General features: G+C 42.6%; 1 protein-coding gene across 1 annotated transcript in view; it reads left to right on the top strand.

The window, feature by feature from the left end:
• The window catches only part of TYW1 (tRNA-yW synthesizing protein 1 homolog), a 144,203-nt gene that overhangs the window by 47,489 nt on the left and 79,382 nt on the right, over positions 1-17,332 (top strand). Inside the window, exons 10-11 of the mRNA XM_025215033.1 lie at positions 4,812-4,930; positions 16,543-16,652. Of these exons, the coding sequence (XP_025070818.1) occupies positions 4,812-4,930; positions 16,543-16,652 (229 nt within the window). The remainder of the gene's footprint in view (positions 1-4,811; positions 4,931-16,542; positions 16,653-17,332) is intronic.

Here is a 17,332-nt window from a genome sequence, read left to right as displayed (position 1 = left end):
TAGCTTAAAGAGCACCTGCTGTACTATCATGAATATTTTGCAAGGCTTATTGATCCTGCTAACTTTTTGCTGTTTACATTTTTCTTTAAATGTTTGTTCCTTCTATTGTTTGATTTCTTGTTAACATAAGAGCAGGTGATGAGATGCTTAAAAGAAAAACGTTGTGAGACTTTGTTAAGGCTGCAAGTGAGAGGAGGAGAATGAACGGGTTTGTTAGAGAGTGCCACCACTTCAAGCAGCGCTATAAAAGCCATTTAACAAAAGTAAATAGAAATACACTGTGTTTAGGTGGGGGCATGCCATTTTTAGATAGGCTGGAGCGTTGGGTGTATGGCAGTGGAATAAACTACAGCTGAAATGAGTTCTGGAAAATCAGTCTGCTTGACCTCTGTCACCAATTTCCCAATGTTCCTCAGCTGATTTCAGTAGAACTGGTCCTGGCTTAAACCAGCAGAAGGCAGAATCAGGCCTACTTTTCATTTAAACTGGACCAGAATATCTCAGTTAAAAGTATTTATTCTTAGAAGTGCCATAGAAAATAATTAGCGTGTTCAAAATTCATATTTCTGTGTTTGTCATTAGATCTTTGATTGTCGGTTTTTATATGATCTATATGCATTATATGGTCTCAAAAGATACACATCTTCTAAAATCTTTCCATATGACATTTGGCATCTTCTTTGGGGAATGGGATAAACCTTTTTATTTTTAATTTAACTACATGCTTACATTTTTGTTACCTGTATTGCCTTTCTTATGGGATGAGACTTAATTTTGAATCTGTGGGGCTTTTAGCTCAGGTTGATTACAGGTTATTTTGTTATATTTCTGTACCTCATTTTATAGTGGTAGAGATTGTCCCCTGTTTATTAGTATTTCTTAATTGAATGAAAGGCAGTCTTAATTTAAGAAAGCAACTTGCATTCTAAATAGATTGTAAATGCCTAAAGGATGAGTGCAGCAATCCCATTGTCAAAGTAATATTGTGGTTTTATTGGTGAAGCCAACTACTGGTGTGAATGAGAGTTTACAGGATCAGCCTATTTATTTGAATTAGAGTTGGAAAAAGTACTAGACTTTTAGGAAACTAAAAATCAGCGGGAGTTTATTATGCAGCCTCGAAATGTATTTTTGTTGCTCTTTGTACTATGTTTTTACAGTAATGATCCTTTTAATGCTAAGAAGTTTAATCCAGTTCGTTTTCAGTGTTGATAGAGAATATGCAGTATGGCTAAAAGCTTAAGTAAAAGACACTGGTGTATGCTTGTGCGTGTGAAAAATGAATGTTTAAATTAAAGGATGCAATTGTTTCCTTCTAGCAATGGAGAGTCAAATGTTTGAGCACTGAATCATAGTGTTTGTATAAGGTGCTATAGCAGGGGTGGGCAATTATTTTGGGCGGAGGGCTGCTTACTGAGTTTTGGCAAGCCATCGAGGGCCGCATGACAGGCAGTCAGGGGCAGATAAATATTAATTTTCTAATTTTTTTAGGGGCCCCGCAGGCCTGATAGAATCGCCTGGCAGGCTGCATCTGGCCCATGAGCTGCATTTTGCCCACCCCTGTGCTATAGTGTATGCTGATGTATGAATGTTTGCCATGAATTTCCTCAAAAAGACTGTCTCTTTGCTTGGTGTGAGCTATGGCCCCCAAGTTAGCCTGCCTTGTAGAATTTCCGCCTAGATGGATTAGAACATTGTAGTGATTATTAGTTGAAAAGTGCACAGCTGCTAGGGGAGCAAATAGTTTCATAGTTTTAGGGTCGGAAGGGACCTAATAGATCTTCCAGCCCGACCCCCCGCCAGGGCGGGAGAACAACAAAAGAATCCTAAACAAAAAACGGGACTCAAATGAGTCCAGCCAGGTAGGTATCCAGCCTCTTCTTAAAGATCCCCAGGGTAGGGGCCAGCACCACCTCCCTTGGAAGTTGGTTCCAGCTCCTAGCCGCCCTAACTGTGAAGTAGTTTTTTCGGATGTCCAATCTGTACCTCCTCTCCATCAACTTGTGCCCATTACTCCTTGTTATGCCAGCGGGGGCTAGGGGAAACAGCGTCTCCCCCAAACCCTTCTGGTTCCCCCTAGTGAGTTTATAGATGGTCACCAGGTCCCCCCTCAGCCTTCTCTTGTGGAGGCTGAATAGGTTCAAGTCCCGCAGTCTCTCACTGTAGGGTCTGCCCTGTTGTCCCCGGATCATGCGGGTGGCCCTCCTCTGGACCCTCTCCATGTTGTCCACATCCCTCCTGAAATGGGGCGCACAGAACTGGACACAATACTCCAGCTGCGGCCTGACCAGCGTCGCATAGAGGGGGAGGATCACCTCCCTGGCTCTACTCGAGATGCACCTGTGGATGCACGACAAGGTCCGGTTAGCCCTGCCAACCATGACCTCGCATTGTCGGCCCATGTTCATCTTGGAGTCAATAATGACACCAAGATCCCTTTCCGCCTCCGTGCTCTCAAGTAGGGAGTTCCCCATCGTATAAGTGTGCTGCTGGTTCCTACTACCCAAGTGCAGCACCCTGCACTTGTCCGTATTGAAACACATCCTGTTCCTGTTTGCCCACCCCTGTAACCTATCCAGATCCTTCTGCAATCTCTCTCTCCCTGCTAGCGTGCTCACCTCCCCCCAAATTTTGGTGTCATCAGCGAATTTAAACAGGTTGCTTTCCACCCCAGCATCAAGATCGCTGATGAAGAAATTGAACAGCGCAGGCCCCATTAACTGGAGTGGCTTCGAGTGCTGCTCTAATTAAAGTGCCTCCTACTATTTTTAAGCGCTGATACACGGGGTGCAGGAGGCTCCTGGAGCATGGTAATTGCCAGGTTCCAGCAGACCCAATTAATCGAGTCTGCTCTGATGTGCTGGAATTCCAGTGAGTTGGAGCAGCCTCCACGCTCGTGTATAGGCGCTCCATGTTCCACCAGACCGTGTCATATTCAGTGAACAGAATAGACAGTGCTCCAAATTGTTTCATAGTTTCATAGTTTTAGGGTTGGAAGGGACCTAATAGATCTTCTAGCCCGACCCCCCGCCAGGGCGGGAGAACAACAAAAAACCCTAAAAACAAAAACGGGACTCAAATGAGTCCAGCCAGGTAGGCATCCAGCCTCTTCTTAAAGACCCCCAGGGTAGGGGCCAGCACCACCTCCCTTGGAAGTTGGTTCCAGCTCCTAGCCGCCCTAACTGTGAAGTAGTTTTTTCGGATGTCCAATCTGTACCTCCTCTCCATCAACTTGTGCCCATTACTCCTTGTTATGCCAGCGGGGGCTAGGGGAAACAGCGTCTCCCCCAAACCCTTCTGGTTCCCCCTAGTGAGTTTATAGACGGTCACCAGGTCCCCCCTCAGCCTTCTCTTGTGGAGGCTGAATAGGTTCAGGTCCCGCAGTCTCTCACTGTAGGGTCTGCCCTGTTGTCCCCGGATCATGCGGGTGGCCCTCCTCTGGACCCTCTCCATGTTGTCCACATCCCTCCTGAAATGGGGCGCACAGAACTGGACACAATACTCCAGCTGCGGCCTGACCAGCGTCGCATAGAGGGGGAGGATCACCTCCCTGGCTCTACTCGAGATGCACCTGTGGATGCACGACAAGGTCCGGTTAGCCCTGCCAACCATGACCTCGCATTGTCGGCCCATGTTCATCTTGGAGTCAATAATGACACCAAGATCCCTTTCCGCCTCCGTGCTCTCAAGTAGGGAGTTCCCCATCGTATAAGTGTGCTGCTGGTTCCTACTACCCAAGTGCAGCACCCTGCACTTGTCCGTATTGAAACACATCCTGTTCCTGTTTGCCCACCCCTGTAACCTATCCAGATCCTTCTGCAATCTCTCTCTCCCTGCTAGCGTGCTCACCTCCCCCCAAATTTTGGTGTCATCAGCGAATTTAAACAGGTTGCTTTCCACCCCAGCATCAAGATCGCTGATGAAGAAATTGAACAGCGCAGGGCCCAGGACCGAGCCCTGGGGGACTCCACTACCCACCTCCCCCCAAGTCGAGTATGATCCATCCACCACCACCCTCTGAGTGCGACCCTTCAGCCAATCTGCAATCCATCTGACTGTGTAGGCATCTATGCCACAGTCGCCTAGTTTATTAATTAGGATGGGGTGAGAGATGGTGTCAAAGGCCTTGCTGAAGTCCAGAAAGACTACATCCACCGCGACACCTGCGTCCATGGCCTTTGTGACCTGATCATAAAAGGCAATCAGGTTGGTCTGACATGATCTCCCCCTAATAAATCCATGCTGATTGCCCCTGAGCATCATTTCTGATGCCGGCCCATCACAAATGTGCTCCTTGATGATCTTCTCAAAGAGTTTCCCCAGGATTGAGGTAAGACTGACGGGCCTATAGTTGCCCGGGTCCTCCCTTTTCGCTTTCTTGAAGATGGGGACCACATTAGCTACCTTCCAATCGTCTGGCACCTGGCAAATGACTGGTTGGCATTGGATATGGATAGTAGATATGGATATGACATCATTTAAAATCAAATGATGCAGAGCTTGAAGGAATGCTTTGTTGTGGGTACTGCTGTAGAGGGAACTTTAATCTCTATTGCAAGGCATTGATTCTACTTTAAATGAAGTTTTCTTTTCTTAGAGTACCTAAGCAGCTTTGTTGATACTCTGGTTATTGGCTCTATTATATCCATTACACTGAGATTAAATTTGTTCCACGGTTTCCTTTCTTAAATAAGGCTGGAGCTGTCAAAGCTGCTTGGTTTTTTTTCCAAGGCAGCTTGACTTTTTGCATCATTTGGCTGTAGACTGTGTGTTAAATTTCTGTGGTGTTCTGTTTTCTTTGCTGCTTCTAGTCGATGCTCCGAGGCAGAGGAGGCTGCTACAAACATACTTTTTATGGCATTGAGAGTCACCGATGCATGGAGGCCACCCCGAGCCTGGCTTGTGCGAACAAATGCGTATTTTGCTGGAGGTAAGGTACCGCTGCTCTTTGCCTTTGGGGAGCATCACTCCATTATGTAGCATGTTACTTGTGCATTTACAATCTCTCTCCCTGGATTGTCTGCATGAGGAAATCCACCACTACCAGGAATTTTGCAGACCTATTTTTAAAGAAGCAAAACAGCAGTGTTTCAGATGACCAGTTCTGATTTGTTGTGAACTCTTTATAACGTGGAGTATGTTGTCAGGCCTGGCAACACATGGCTGTGGTCCAGCATGGCTATGTGTTGGCCTGTGGAAACCTAGCTTGCCTCAATGTTCTTCCAATTAGCATCTCAACAGGGAAACTTTGAACAATCATTTCAGTAAGATATATCCTAGTCTGGGCCTGCTAAATTGTCATTCTCGGTTATAAGGTATTAACGTGTTGCTTAATATATTAGTGTTCTCTTCCAGTTTTTAATCCGTTATGATGATATTATTTTCTTAAAAAAAAAAAATCCTTTTACAAAGTGCAGAGTTTGGAGGCTAATTATCTAATATATGTTCTCATTATTTTGATATATAGGGGTTGTAGGAAAAGAATTTCAAAAGTGTCTTTAAGGTTCTTGAGTCTTTCTCCTCTGTAAAGCTGACACACAAGAGCCGACCAAGAAATTGAGTATGCAACCTTTTTCAAGAAATTGAATGTGCAACACTCCTTTTACCTTTACGTTTAGGGCTCGTCCCTCTTGCAGTGTAATATTCAATGCATAAAAAGGCAATTTTTCTAGTCATCCATTTTGGGACTTGCTTCAGTTAGAAAATAAGAATCAGCTTCCATGTTGTGCAAGAACTTGGTATCTTTAAATGTTTTATATTCTATGAAACTGCCATGCACTCTCTCTCTCTGTCTCTGTCTTCCTTTTTTCTAAGTATTGTCTCCAATAACTCAATAGCATACATTGTAGGTGAAAAGTGAAACAGGTTAACTGGTGGCTTATTAAGACTACAGTTAAAAAAACCAAAATTACATTTCTATCACCAAAGTGACCCCTCTTAGAAGATGAATTACCTTGTTAAAAGTGCCCTAAGGGGGAATGAGCTTTGTCAGAATCTGAGCTGTAAGATCAGACCTGAATCAGCAGTCCTCCTTCAGGCAAGTGACTTGACTTCAGTGAAGTTTCTTGCCAGACTGGGGAGTGTAGGAGAGGCCTGACCATAAATAAAAACAGTGATATGAAAATATGATGAATGGGAGGAGCTGAAAATGTCTCAGTCATTCTTTCTGCAGCTGATGAACTAATTCAGTGTCATTCCAGCTATACTTGACTTGGCTGTCCTTTCTATCCAAGAACACTTAGTTGCCGCTCATTTTCAGTTCAGAGGTCTGAATGATTAGGATCAGCTAGTGAGAAAAGTTGCATACTGATGTGTGTCAGTTGCTTACTGATTTTGATAGTCTACAACTTTGAATAATGCAAATACTTAACAACAGCAGCAATATAATGCTATGCTATTGATGTACTCCAAAAAGTATACATCCCCATTATGTAAGTGCTTGGTATAATCATTATATACTGGCCATGTTTAAATCCATCTTAGGGAGCTTTAAATTAAAAAGTGAATTAGTGCTGCAGTCCGATAGGTTTTTATCACTTCATGGCTTGAAAAGAGTCACCGAACAGCATATCTAGCAAGTGTTTTTATCCAGTCTTTTCCACAGTGTATAAATAATAGTCCAGTAGCTGGAAACAAAACATGTTGCTTATTCTCATTTCTGGACTTCAGTTTGTAACAGTGGAGTTAATTCTGTAGCAGTAACAGCACCAATAAGAGGAAAATTGCCTAGTGCATAACTGCATCCAGTCTTAACAGGGGGCATATCATAAATGCCAAATAGAAAGCAGTGAAAAAACCAGAGTGGAGCTCTTTGGCACCTTATGCTTACTGCAGAAGATGTAATAAGTGTTTTTTTTCCCTGTATAATAGCCTGGCTTTAGTATATCCTATTGGCAGGAACCTGTCTTTTGATTATGAGACTGTATCCGAGATGCTAAGCATGTGTCAATTGGAAGATACAGTCATTGGGATAAATTGCCCAGTATGACTCCCACTGTATGACCGACACACAAATCTGTGGCTATCATTTGTTACTCTAAAAATCCTGGAGATAGAGGAGCTCTAATGATAACTAATACTGAGAAATTGATTTAACTAATAGTGATGAAGGCAGCACAAGCTAATCACTTTTTCTAAAGGATGCAGAGAAACATTCTCTTATATTTATTGTGTGGGGATGAAATTGGTTTCATTTAGACTGTTCATTATGGATGAATGTTCTTGGTCTCCTCTGGGATCTGTAGTAAATTCCAAGAACTTGTGGGGGTCCTTCTCATCAGTTTGTTTGAGGATATCTGGCTACAGCTTACAGGATAATTTAGAGCACTAGCCGAGCTCATGCTTTGTCATGGGTGGCCAGGTCTGGTGGTCGTTCAAGGTCTGAAGAAGCAACCAAGATCTAACGGGAGTCTGCAGAGTCCATCCAGGAGATCCATGAGTAAAAAGGGCAGAGCACGGGGTCAGGAGACCGTCTGGCTTAGGTATCTGAGAGACCAAACCAGAGTTGGGTTAGGGAGCCGAAGGGTCAGGCCAAACTCCAGGTCTGCGAGCAAGGTAGGTAGAGAATCCATCGGAGAGTTGGTAGGGGCACGAGCCCAAGGGCAAGGAAGCCTGGGTACAAGGTTGAGCCCTGTTGCTCGGACACTTCCTCTTCCAGGTCAAGGATTTTTATAGCAGGGGTAAAGGATGGGCTGGCCCTGGCTGGCCACTCCAGTTGCAAAGAGTAGATAGATCACTAGGCCCAGATAGTGGGTTCTGCTCACCTGTGTCCACCCCAGTGCTCAGCTGAGGAGGTGGCAGACCAGGAGTGGCAAGCTGAGGCCCCAAGTTCAAGGTTCGGAGTGAGACCCAGGTTCCATTATACTGCCTATGTTACTGAGGGCAAAGTACTTGGTCCCCTGGGCCTCTGTCCCACACCTGTAAAATGGGAATAATGATACTGGTTAAATATTGTGAAGCCTTCAAATACTACAGTCTTGGAGTTCTCAGAAAAAGCACAGAAAATACAGTGTTCTTGTAAGGAATAGAAGACATAACTTGCTTAGGTAAGAACTAATCCTGAAGCACCATTTATGTGGGCTGCGTGCTGTCTCTGGATCTCTGATGCTTGGAGAACTGCTGGAATCTTGTTCTATCACACATGGGTTTCCTTGCCTTTGGCTTGGACTTGGCAGACGCACACTTCTTTCCTTGACTGCACTAGAGGTGACGCAGCATTGCTACAATAGTCCTCCCACCTTCCAAGCCTGTTTAAAATCCCCAGTTTGTAAGGAAAAGAGCTAGAGTCCTATTTTAGTCTTTATTAGGAAACTCTGCTCTAAGCAGCTAATGAGTTGTCTGCAGGCGGGGTGTGGAATAGCTGGCTTGTAGTGTAGTGTGTTGTCAGAGCAACATGTATACTTAGGGTGGAGACAGGGACAGGGGAATCTTACATAATAGCTGCCTTCTCTGTATACCTGTGGCAAGCCAACACAATTTATAAACACCACATTCAGCCCAACTTCTGGGTAATGCTGTTTAAAACAATCAGCCATGGCGAGCTCATTAAGTTAATTGAACTTATTGACAGATGATTCTAAATGTAGAATTATCAACAGACCCTCCTGCTGGAGTAGTATTAATACATTACCTTTTTATAATTGCTAGTTCCCATCTGTGCTGTTGGAGATACGAGAGTCAATGATTTTGCTCCAAAGCTAGTATTTATTTATTTTTTAAAATATAGATTTTCCTTCTAGCTGGCCCTGCCAGTCAGCTCTGCATGCTGTTACAGATAAGGCGGCTATGAATTTTGTACTGCTTGATCTCTTCCATTAGGATTTTGACTGAAAGGCATGTATGGATTCCTCCAGCATCTCTAACAGTCTTGGAGCTATGTTCTGGCTGTGCCAGGACAGGAGGAGAACAGGTCAAGGAGCCCTTTGTTTTTCCTTTCCATCACTCTGGGCAAGAGATGGCTTTAATTTGGCTCAAGAGCAGATGTGATGGGAGTGAGGGGGGTGGCTACTTACAACTGGGGTTGATTGGGATGAAGGCAGTGTGTCTAGGTGGGACTGCTATCCTGTCCTTTGCAAAAACTCTGTCTGCAGGGTAGGCCTTAATTTTAAAGGTATGGCTGGACTCCCTTCACCAAATGCTTTCCCTTCATGCCTTTTGTTGGTATAATACCACTCTTTACCACTGCTGGAAAACACTAATGGCCTTTTCTGTCTCTTTACCTGTCCTGTCCTGTCCAGTGATTGGTAAGATAACTCATCCCACACTTTCTTTAGTGTATTGCTGCTATCTGCTAATACAGTAGCTTCTTCAGAACAGGCAAGAGGTAGTCTTTGTGTTTAAGGGCGTTCTCATTTAAGATGGCAAATATCTTGCAATGGGAGGAGGAAATGCCTCAATTGCTATAATATACATGAACACACCTAACTAGTGATTCATTTGACAAAAAAAGTGTCACCATCCACTGTTTCTTTCACACACTCTCATTGTATTTGCAGCATCTCTTCAACTCGCTGTCTAAACAGAAAAGTGTGTGACCACATCTCTTGGTCAATTAGAAATGCGGACTGAATTTTCCGATACTCTCTCTATTATGGCCTGATCGCTAGACAAAGCTGATTTGATTACATCCTCTGGCTGAGCATCTAAAACCTAATCAATTATTGTGGAGAAATGGAGCAGTTGAATAAGATTTCATTTAATATGTTTTATTATTTTGTATCTGAGTAGGAGGCAAGCAGACAGAGTAAAATAGCCCATAAAGAAATTGGCTCATATTTCTTCTTTTAGCTTTATGTTGTTTACAACAATATTTGAAGGCCACAGTGCCTTCACTATACAGTGAGCTGAGCTTTTGGTACCTCACATTTCTCAGCAACAGCAGTGTATAAAATCTCAGTGTGTATTGCCAAAGCCAGCGTTCAAAATTCATGCCCCTATGAGTCCTGAGATTTAACGAAACAGCATGAACGATGGCAACAACCTTCCCCGCCCCCTGCCCTCCTTCCCCCCACCCCCCTTTCGCATCTTTACACTTAACTTTGTATAACAAAGCCAAAACAGTAGATTCTCATTTAATAATGACTCCAGAAGCAGAGGATTTTCAGGGAAATGTCAATTATTAAATTGCCAGAGTGGGCAGCAGTGGAGTATAGCCACTGAACGTATTTAGAACCGAGGCCAGTAAGGAAGAGGAGCCCTTTCTTGTCTCAATATCCACCTCTGCTTAATAAGCCAAACATTGTTATCTCCTAGGATATAGTTCTGTTGACAAAAACAGGGGAGCTGGAAAATAACGTTATCTGGATTGGTTTGCTCTTGTCTTTTGGTATTAGAAAAACCACGGGACCAAACTGTTTCTCAGTGACTTATTTTACCTTGCATAACTGGTGAATTTGTTCCACCAGTTTCAACCTGTTGACAGGGCCCAATGCTGCAATGCTTCCTCTTATCTGACACCAGGGGGAATGCTCCTGTGAATGAGATACATGAGTTTCAAAATCCCTGTATAGGGGCTGATGCCAGCAATAAATGGGGAAACAATGCACTAGCAAAGAGGTGTCTGAATGAGGAGCAGGTTGGGTGAATGCGTGACACCCTTCGGAGTCCTCTAGGCTCCTTGGACTCTGCTGCTTCTGTTAGTGATGTAGCGATCTATTTGAGGTGCTCCAAGCATGGTATAAGCATCTAGTTAGAGCTTGTCTTGACAAACTGAGGAAGTATAGGATGAGGGAGGAGTTGCATGCAAAGCATTATTGCACTAAGTAGGATCTTCTACATGAGGCTTTCCAAAGTGCTCTTCTGGGGGTAGGGTTAGGTAGTGATGAGGATACTGAAGACACACAGGGCCACTGAGTGACTGAGCAATGATGTGTATGGTCCAGTGTAGAAGGTACTAGAGCAGGGTAGGCAACCCCCTGGCATGCACACCAGAGTGTGGCACACGACTGCATTTTGCTTGGCACTTGTACCTTGTGGAAGGGGCCGGGCCTGCACTGCCACAGTAAGGATCGGGCTCCGCGTGAGGCCCCTGCCATCTGTCCCTGGCATGCCAACATCTTACAAGTCAAGGTTGTGCGTGTTTTTGGCACTCTGCCCAAAAACGTTGCTGATCCCTGTACTAGAGTATGACCTGGGAGATCTAGGTGCTAGTCTGGTCACCACCAGTGAGTTTATTGGTTGACCTTAAGTCCGTCACTTCTTTGTTTCAGTTTTCCCTGTTTGTAAAGTCTGAATATGATGCATTTCTGGTGTTTAAATCACTTGGGGCTCCATAGAAGAAAAACAGTTTGGAGGAGCTAGATATTAATCATGTCCCCATTCTTTTTCCAGTTCTAACAGCTTACTGGCATTGAAACCCATACTTTTCATCTCCTGAAACAGAGTTATTTAATGTCTCATACTTTTATGTTGCTGGACTTCTATGTTCAATCTGATTTTTGTAATAGAGTGCTATGGCATCAATACTGACTATAATAAACCCCAAATGCTCCCTTTTCTCCATTAAATATAGTATGTGCTTGGTGAACTGGCATCTAGTTTCACACATCCTTTTTGGCAGAATGCTAGAAGTATTCTTATGAACTGATTTGGAAGAAGTTTCTACATCCTGTCATTCCTGGTAATTAAGGAACGGCTCTAAGAGATGACATTGGTTGTTATCTGTATCTTCTTAGGAAAGCAATATTGCATATGTGATCACCAGGCAGAACTCTGAGAGGCACTAGGTACCCGCAACCCTTTTCTCCCATCAGCTCTGGGGATTTGGTCTCATACTTGGGAGTACACATTTCAGAAGTGTTTTGCTCCTTCTGCACTTCTCTTTTATTAGTGTTTATTCATGCATTTCGAAGGACTTCACTAGAAAAAGTAGCCTCTAAGTAACTATGTCACTCTTTCGTCCATCTCTTTCCCTTCCTCCACGTTTCAGCCTGCAAAATACCACAAGCAACATTTACCCAATGGAAAGGTATCTTTATGGCTTAAAAATACTGGTGCTGATAGAAGGTGATCATTATCAATTCTGTTGCACTGTGCTAGCCTAGCTAGAGCTGGACAAATGATGGACTTTTTGAAACGAAGGGCTGAAATTTGTATGTGAAGGGAGGAGAAACTTAAGGTCTGACAGAAACAAACCTATAGGTATGTGGTTTTAGAGAGGTTTTTTTGGATGAAATGAGAAACCAGTCCATTTATTGTGGGCCAACCTGAATTGTTTTATTTGAAACAAAATGAAATCTTCCATTTTGGGGTTTCTTAATCCTGCAAGAGACCATATTTCTTTAAACTTTTAACAAAAGGGATTCTATTTTGAAACAAGGTCAAAGTTTTCTATTTTGGAAAAAATGGCCAACTTTTAGCATTTCAGAAACGAAAGGTTTCATTGTGATTTTCTTGAGATGTTTCAAGACTTTTGAAATGATTCCTGCTTTTTTCAGCAGAACTATTTGTCAAGTTTACTCAATCTAATAATCTAAAATGTTTTTGTTGAATTTCCCGTTTATGAAAATACTTTAATCCAACTTAAGCCACCACTCGCAAGTAATAATTACTTCTGGTATCTAACAGGAGAAAGCCTCTGTAGAAACACTGATAGCACTGTGCACTTTCCTAGAGGAACCTTAATAGGTTTTTATAATTAACAACACTAATTTTTTTCTTTTTTCCCCCTAGGTGAGCTCCTCTTATCAGAAAAGTAAAATATTCCTTTGTATTAGTAATATTTATTTGGAAAGGATTTGAGAAATACTAGGCAGTTAGGAAGGATAACCGCAAGTTGTATTGAGAGTCAGTTGAAGAACCACAATTATTTCCAAACATCTTGACTCTCAGTCCCCAGTGACGTTCTTCTCCAGGCTGTCCATGGAAATTTAATGTTTTCTTTCCTCTGGCTTTTTCTCCCAACCTAAGCATTTCCTAGACAGGCAAAGACTCGCATTTCCAGTTCTCTTGCATTATCATCTTTATTATTGAGATACTGCTTTTTTTAGAACAGGAAAAAGGCTCCTTGGTCTGTAAAGGTTTTGCAGTAATTTCACTGACCTTTTTCCATTATCAGAGTTCATGGTGCTTATGGAATTTGCCCCAGGTAGTAAACTAGCAGCTACTTCATTAAAATAACTTGTAATGATCTGGGAGTTGTATATGCAGTTGCACCCCTTCCTGAGAAAGTTATGATTAATTGCCAGGGTCATTGATAGCATTGGTAAATGATACAGATAGATCAAAGGACTGACAAGAATACAAATAAGATTCATTTGTAGGCCATATTGATTTGCCAAGGGACATCTGAGAACTCCCAGTGGAGTTTAGGTCCTGTCTTTCATCAGTTTCTCATAGCATTGTACTAAAGCAATCATGACTTGTAATCAGAATAGCAGAGCGGCCTCTTTTAGTGGGCATGGTTTGAATCTGAAAGTTGTCTAAAACAGCAGGTAATTTTTAGCATAATGCATTATTGCTGAAAGGGCAAGGAAGTTGCCCACAATTCCCCGCTTGGTCAAGATTTGAGCAGTTACTTAGGCAGGTATTCTGGGAGGCCTTAGGGTCTGCTAGTGAATGAAGAGGTGAGAATGAAATATTGGCTCTGCTAGTGATTGGGAAGCACGATCTACAAAGTCATGAAATATGCTTGGTTTCCACATTTGAAGAGGACTGCAGATGCCAAATAAGCCACTTTTAGACATGACCCAGTGTGTTTTATTAAACCCTTATGTGTTAAAATACGACACTTGCAATTAAGGGTTGTCCAGAGTCCATCAAGAGCCTATTGATTTTTCTGCCAAGTCACCCTATTAAATATGCATGGCATAAGCTTTGTAATTTAAACATGTAAGAGTTTTGTATAAATACCTTTTTTATAGTTAGCTTTCACAAAAAAATTCCATGTTGGCAGCATCAAAAAACAAATTGTAGAAAGTCCAAAAAAAGAACTGCTTCGCATTGAGGACCCATCTTTGTTGCAAGAAGGAAAAGTGTCAGTAAGTGAATATGTTCATGATCTGGAGAAGGAACATTCGGTTTGAGGGGCCACTTAAGAATCTTGAATCTTCCAAAATGCAAAGTTAAAGGGCTCCCTTCTCCCCACTTCTTCCCTCCCACTGCCCTTTACAGCCCACTGAAAGTAATGGGAGCTTTCTGGTTGAGTTCATTGGGCACAGACTTGCTCTTTAATTCTGGATTGCACTTTCCTGCCCTACTTTAACTACTGTGTGTAACTGGAAGCCTGAAGATGGCAAGTGATCATTTGTAAAGGTATGGTCTTGCTTCACAGGCAAGTCTTTTGGGGCAGCTGAAGAACTGTATTGAAGACTCAGGTCAGCTGGCCAGAAAACACTTGTCAAAACACTTCTGAAATATCCTTTTCTAAGAATCATAGAGAAGTGAGACTGGCAGGGACCTCAGCAAATCATCAATCCCAATCCCCTACTCAAGGTAGGATCGTCTGTCTAAGCCATCCTAGAAAAGTGTTTCTTTAACCTATGCTTAAAAACTTTGGGAGCAGACTCTTGCAGGCACCCTTAAAACGTCAAAAACATCTTCAAAACTTGCCACAGGTAAAGCATGGGAGTAAAGGTAATTTCAATACTCTGACCCTGCAAGGGTAGTAAGTTGTTTGGACTGGTTTATTACCTGAACCAAATTACTTGAGCCATGCAAGGTTTTTAGCTAGTAGGCCTGATTCTGTATTCTTTGCCTATCTGACTCCTGTAGAATATTTTGTTTCTAGTAGAATATTTTGTTCCTTCTCTGATGCTTTAATAAACTATTCTCAAAGCTGGGCTGAAATTGATAGTGCTAGCTCTCAAACAAGAAAATACAGGAGCAGTTTGAGAATGAACCAGCCGTCTTGAGATTTTCAGTTCCAAATATGAGCACGCTTGGAGGGGGGTAGAGGAAAAGGAGAGAATTACTGGAAAAATTCTCATACTGGGGCTTCCAAAAGGGAAAGAAAGATGAGAATGAGAAGCACAGAAATAGTTTATTATTTTTGAAAGGTGAAGTTTTAGGGCCCGAGGTTTTTTTTGTTTTTTTTTCCCTTCGTATTTTTTCCCAATTTAACTTTATTGACTTAGGATTTACCTCTGATTCCCACGGGTGAAAGCAAGAAGAGAATCAGGTCTGTGGGCTGGAGCCCCTTTCTGCATTGCTGTTGACAACACGCAAATTAAGCAAAAATGGAGTAATTCTAGGTTTTTGGTTTGGCAGTTCAGATGTCTGGTATTTAGCTCCGTTAACTCTAGGTGGATTTATAAAACTTCTTCCAAACTAAAGGAGAAGTGCAGAGAAATGCAGAAATTCTCACCAGAGTGGATGGCCTGTAGAAAAAGAGTCTGTGGGAACTAAACTAGCTAGGAGAAATGAGATTAGTAAAAGTGCCCTCAGTTGGGTAGGGAGGCTGAGCACTGTGGGCTTGTTCCAGTTGTCTTGCATGTAGGAGATCAGTTGTTTTTATTCCTGCAGTTTATTTTAGGGCATTTTTCTTTTAAATGTCCAGTTTCAATAATTCTGTAGCTAATAAATCACAGAAGCAACACAAAACCTCCAGCTGAATACATTTTGCAAATTAACTGGATCTATCACAGATGCATCTCTGGCATATTGTAAGCTACCCAGTTCCTTTCTATATTTTAAGTTGGCTGATATCCATTTGACTCTGGGACATCACTTGGAGGGTAAGACTGTATAGCTGTTGTGTTATAATACCAATCCTTTCATTAGCCAGTGAGGATAGCACCTGTATCTCACTGTCCAGCTAAAAGACTTGGTTCCTGCCTGTTTGAATGTATCCTGCTGTTGTGACTGCTAGATCATTCTCTGTTGGGGAGGTCTGGCTGGCAGCAGTGTCATCCTGGTTGATCAACAAACACCTGCCGTTAATCCACATGATGAAGTTAGGCTTCAAAGTGACCCTCAAGGCTCAGTTCTCTGTCTGGGTACAAGAAAAATTGAGTGCCAGTGCAGGGGTATATTTAGTGTAGGTTAATGCTAGTGGTAGGATTTTGCAGGTGTGTGGCTGGGTATCATTATGTTATCTTGCCTTTTAAATGATGCTACAGCTACCCGAGTGATAGAGAAACTGCTTTTGATATGTTTTAAAAGGCAAGCTTGGGAACAAAAAATCATAAGCTGGCTGAACACTAGGAACCAAGGACTTAACATTGATACTGATTTTATAGCATATTATAATCTACATGATGCCTGAATTCTTTTCACATATCACAAAGGTGATAAAGACCATCCCCATTTTGGATAGGCATCGATCTCCCAGTAATCCCTTTCTTTTCCTCTAGTAACCGTTTGTCTGCTATCCCTGGGAATTTTTCTCCCCCTCACATTTCACAGCTCTATGGATTCCCTTTTACTATGGATGTGTGCTTGCTTTTCTCCTCAGACCTGAAGAAGAATGTCTTGCATTTGAAAGCTTGTCTAACTCTATCCCAGCGCTGCAGTTGGTCTCCAATAAAATATATCATCCAAAGAAATCCTTGTCTCTTTGATATGTTACCAATTTGCAACAAATCAATCCAGTATCTCTTCCTTCAGGCACCATACAAATCCTGTGGGTACAGAATGGCGATGGAAATTGGACCAACCTGAAATGATCTTGCAGGAAGCTATTGAAAACCATCAGAGCTTGATCAAGCAATTCAGAGGTAAGTGTGGGCTAGCCTTCTTCTTAATGGAACTCTTAGGAGTATCCAAGCGGACATCAACGCAATATGAATCAAAATCTCTGTAGCCTGCAGAGCACTAGAAAAGAAATGAGGGAGTTGTACACACATCACTGGGAAATTTTTCTGGAACATTATTTACTCTTTACTGTCCTGGGTCTGTCTTGATTACACCACTAGCCACTGAGTTACTGGCTGCTGTTGTCTGGGAGCTGAATGGGACTCCTTCTCAGATACCAAGCAGCGATGTAGTGTAGTCCTTACTTGGTTGTCAGCAGTTCCTGTGATGCTTGAGCCAGGCTGGGTGGCCTTTTACAACACAAAATGTGAAGGACAGGAAAGAACGGAAAGTAATCCCCATTTAACTGGAGCAGAGTGAGTGCTATGTAGCCTCAGTGGATTGACATTTGCAAGCTCGTGCCTGAATTCTCCAACCAACTAGTTTACGGACTCAATTTTTGCATCTTGAAGGATTTTGCCCATACAACTACAGCTGTTGTCATTTGTAAATTGGTAGTTCTCAGCACCTCTGGAAACCAGGCCACTGGCTGTGTACTCTGAATCCTTACTGGTTTTTCTTCCTATGTGGGTTACTTGTTAGCAAAGCCCCTTTCTCTCATCTCCTCCAAAAACAGGAAACGTAGTTATTTAGCCAAGGTCAA

This window comes from Alligator sinensis, unplaced genomic scaffold, assembly GCF_000455745.1.
Source record: "Alligator sinensis unplaced genomic scaffold, ASM45574v1 scaffold1227_1, whole genome shotgun sequence".
NCBI classification, from domain to species: Eukaryota; Metazoa; Chordata; order Crocodylia; family Alligatoridae; genus Alligator; species Alligator sinensis.
The sequence above is the reverse complement of the archived record's forward strand: the minus strand, read 5'-3'. Positions and strand labels throughout refer to the sequence as shown.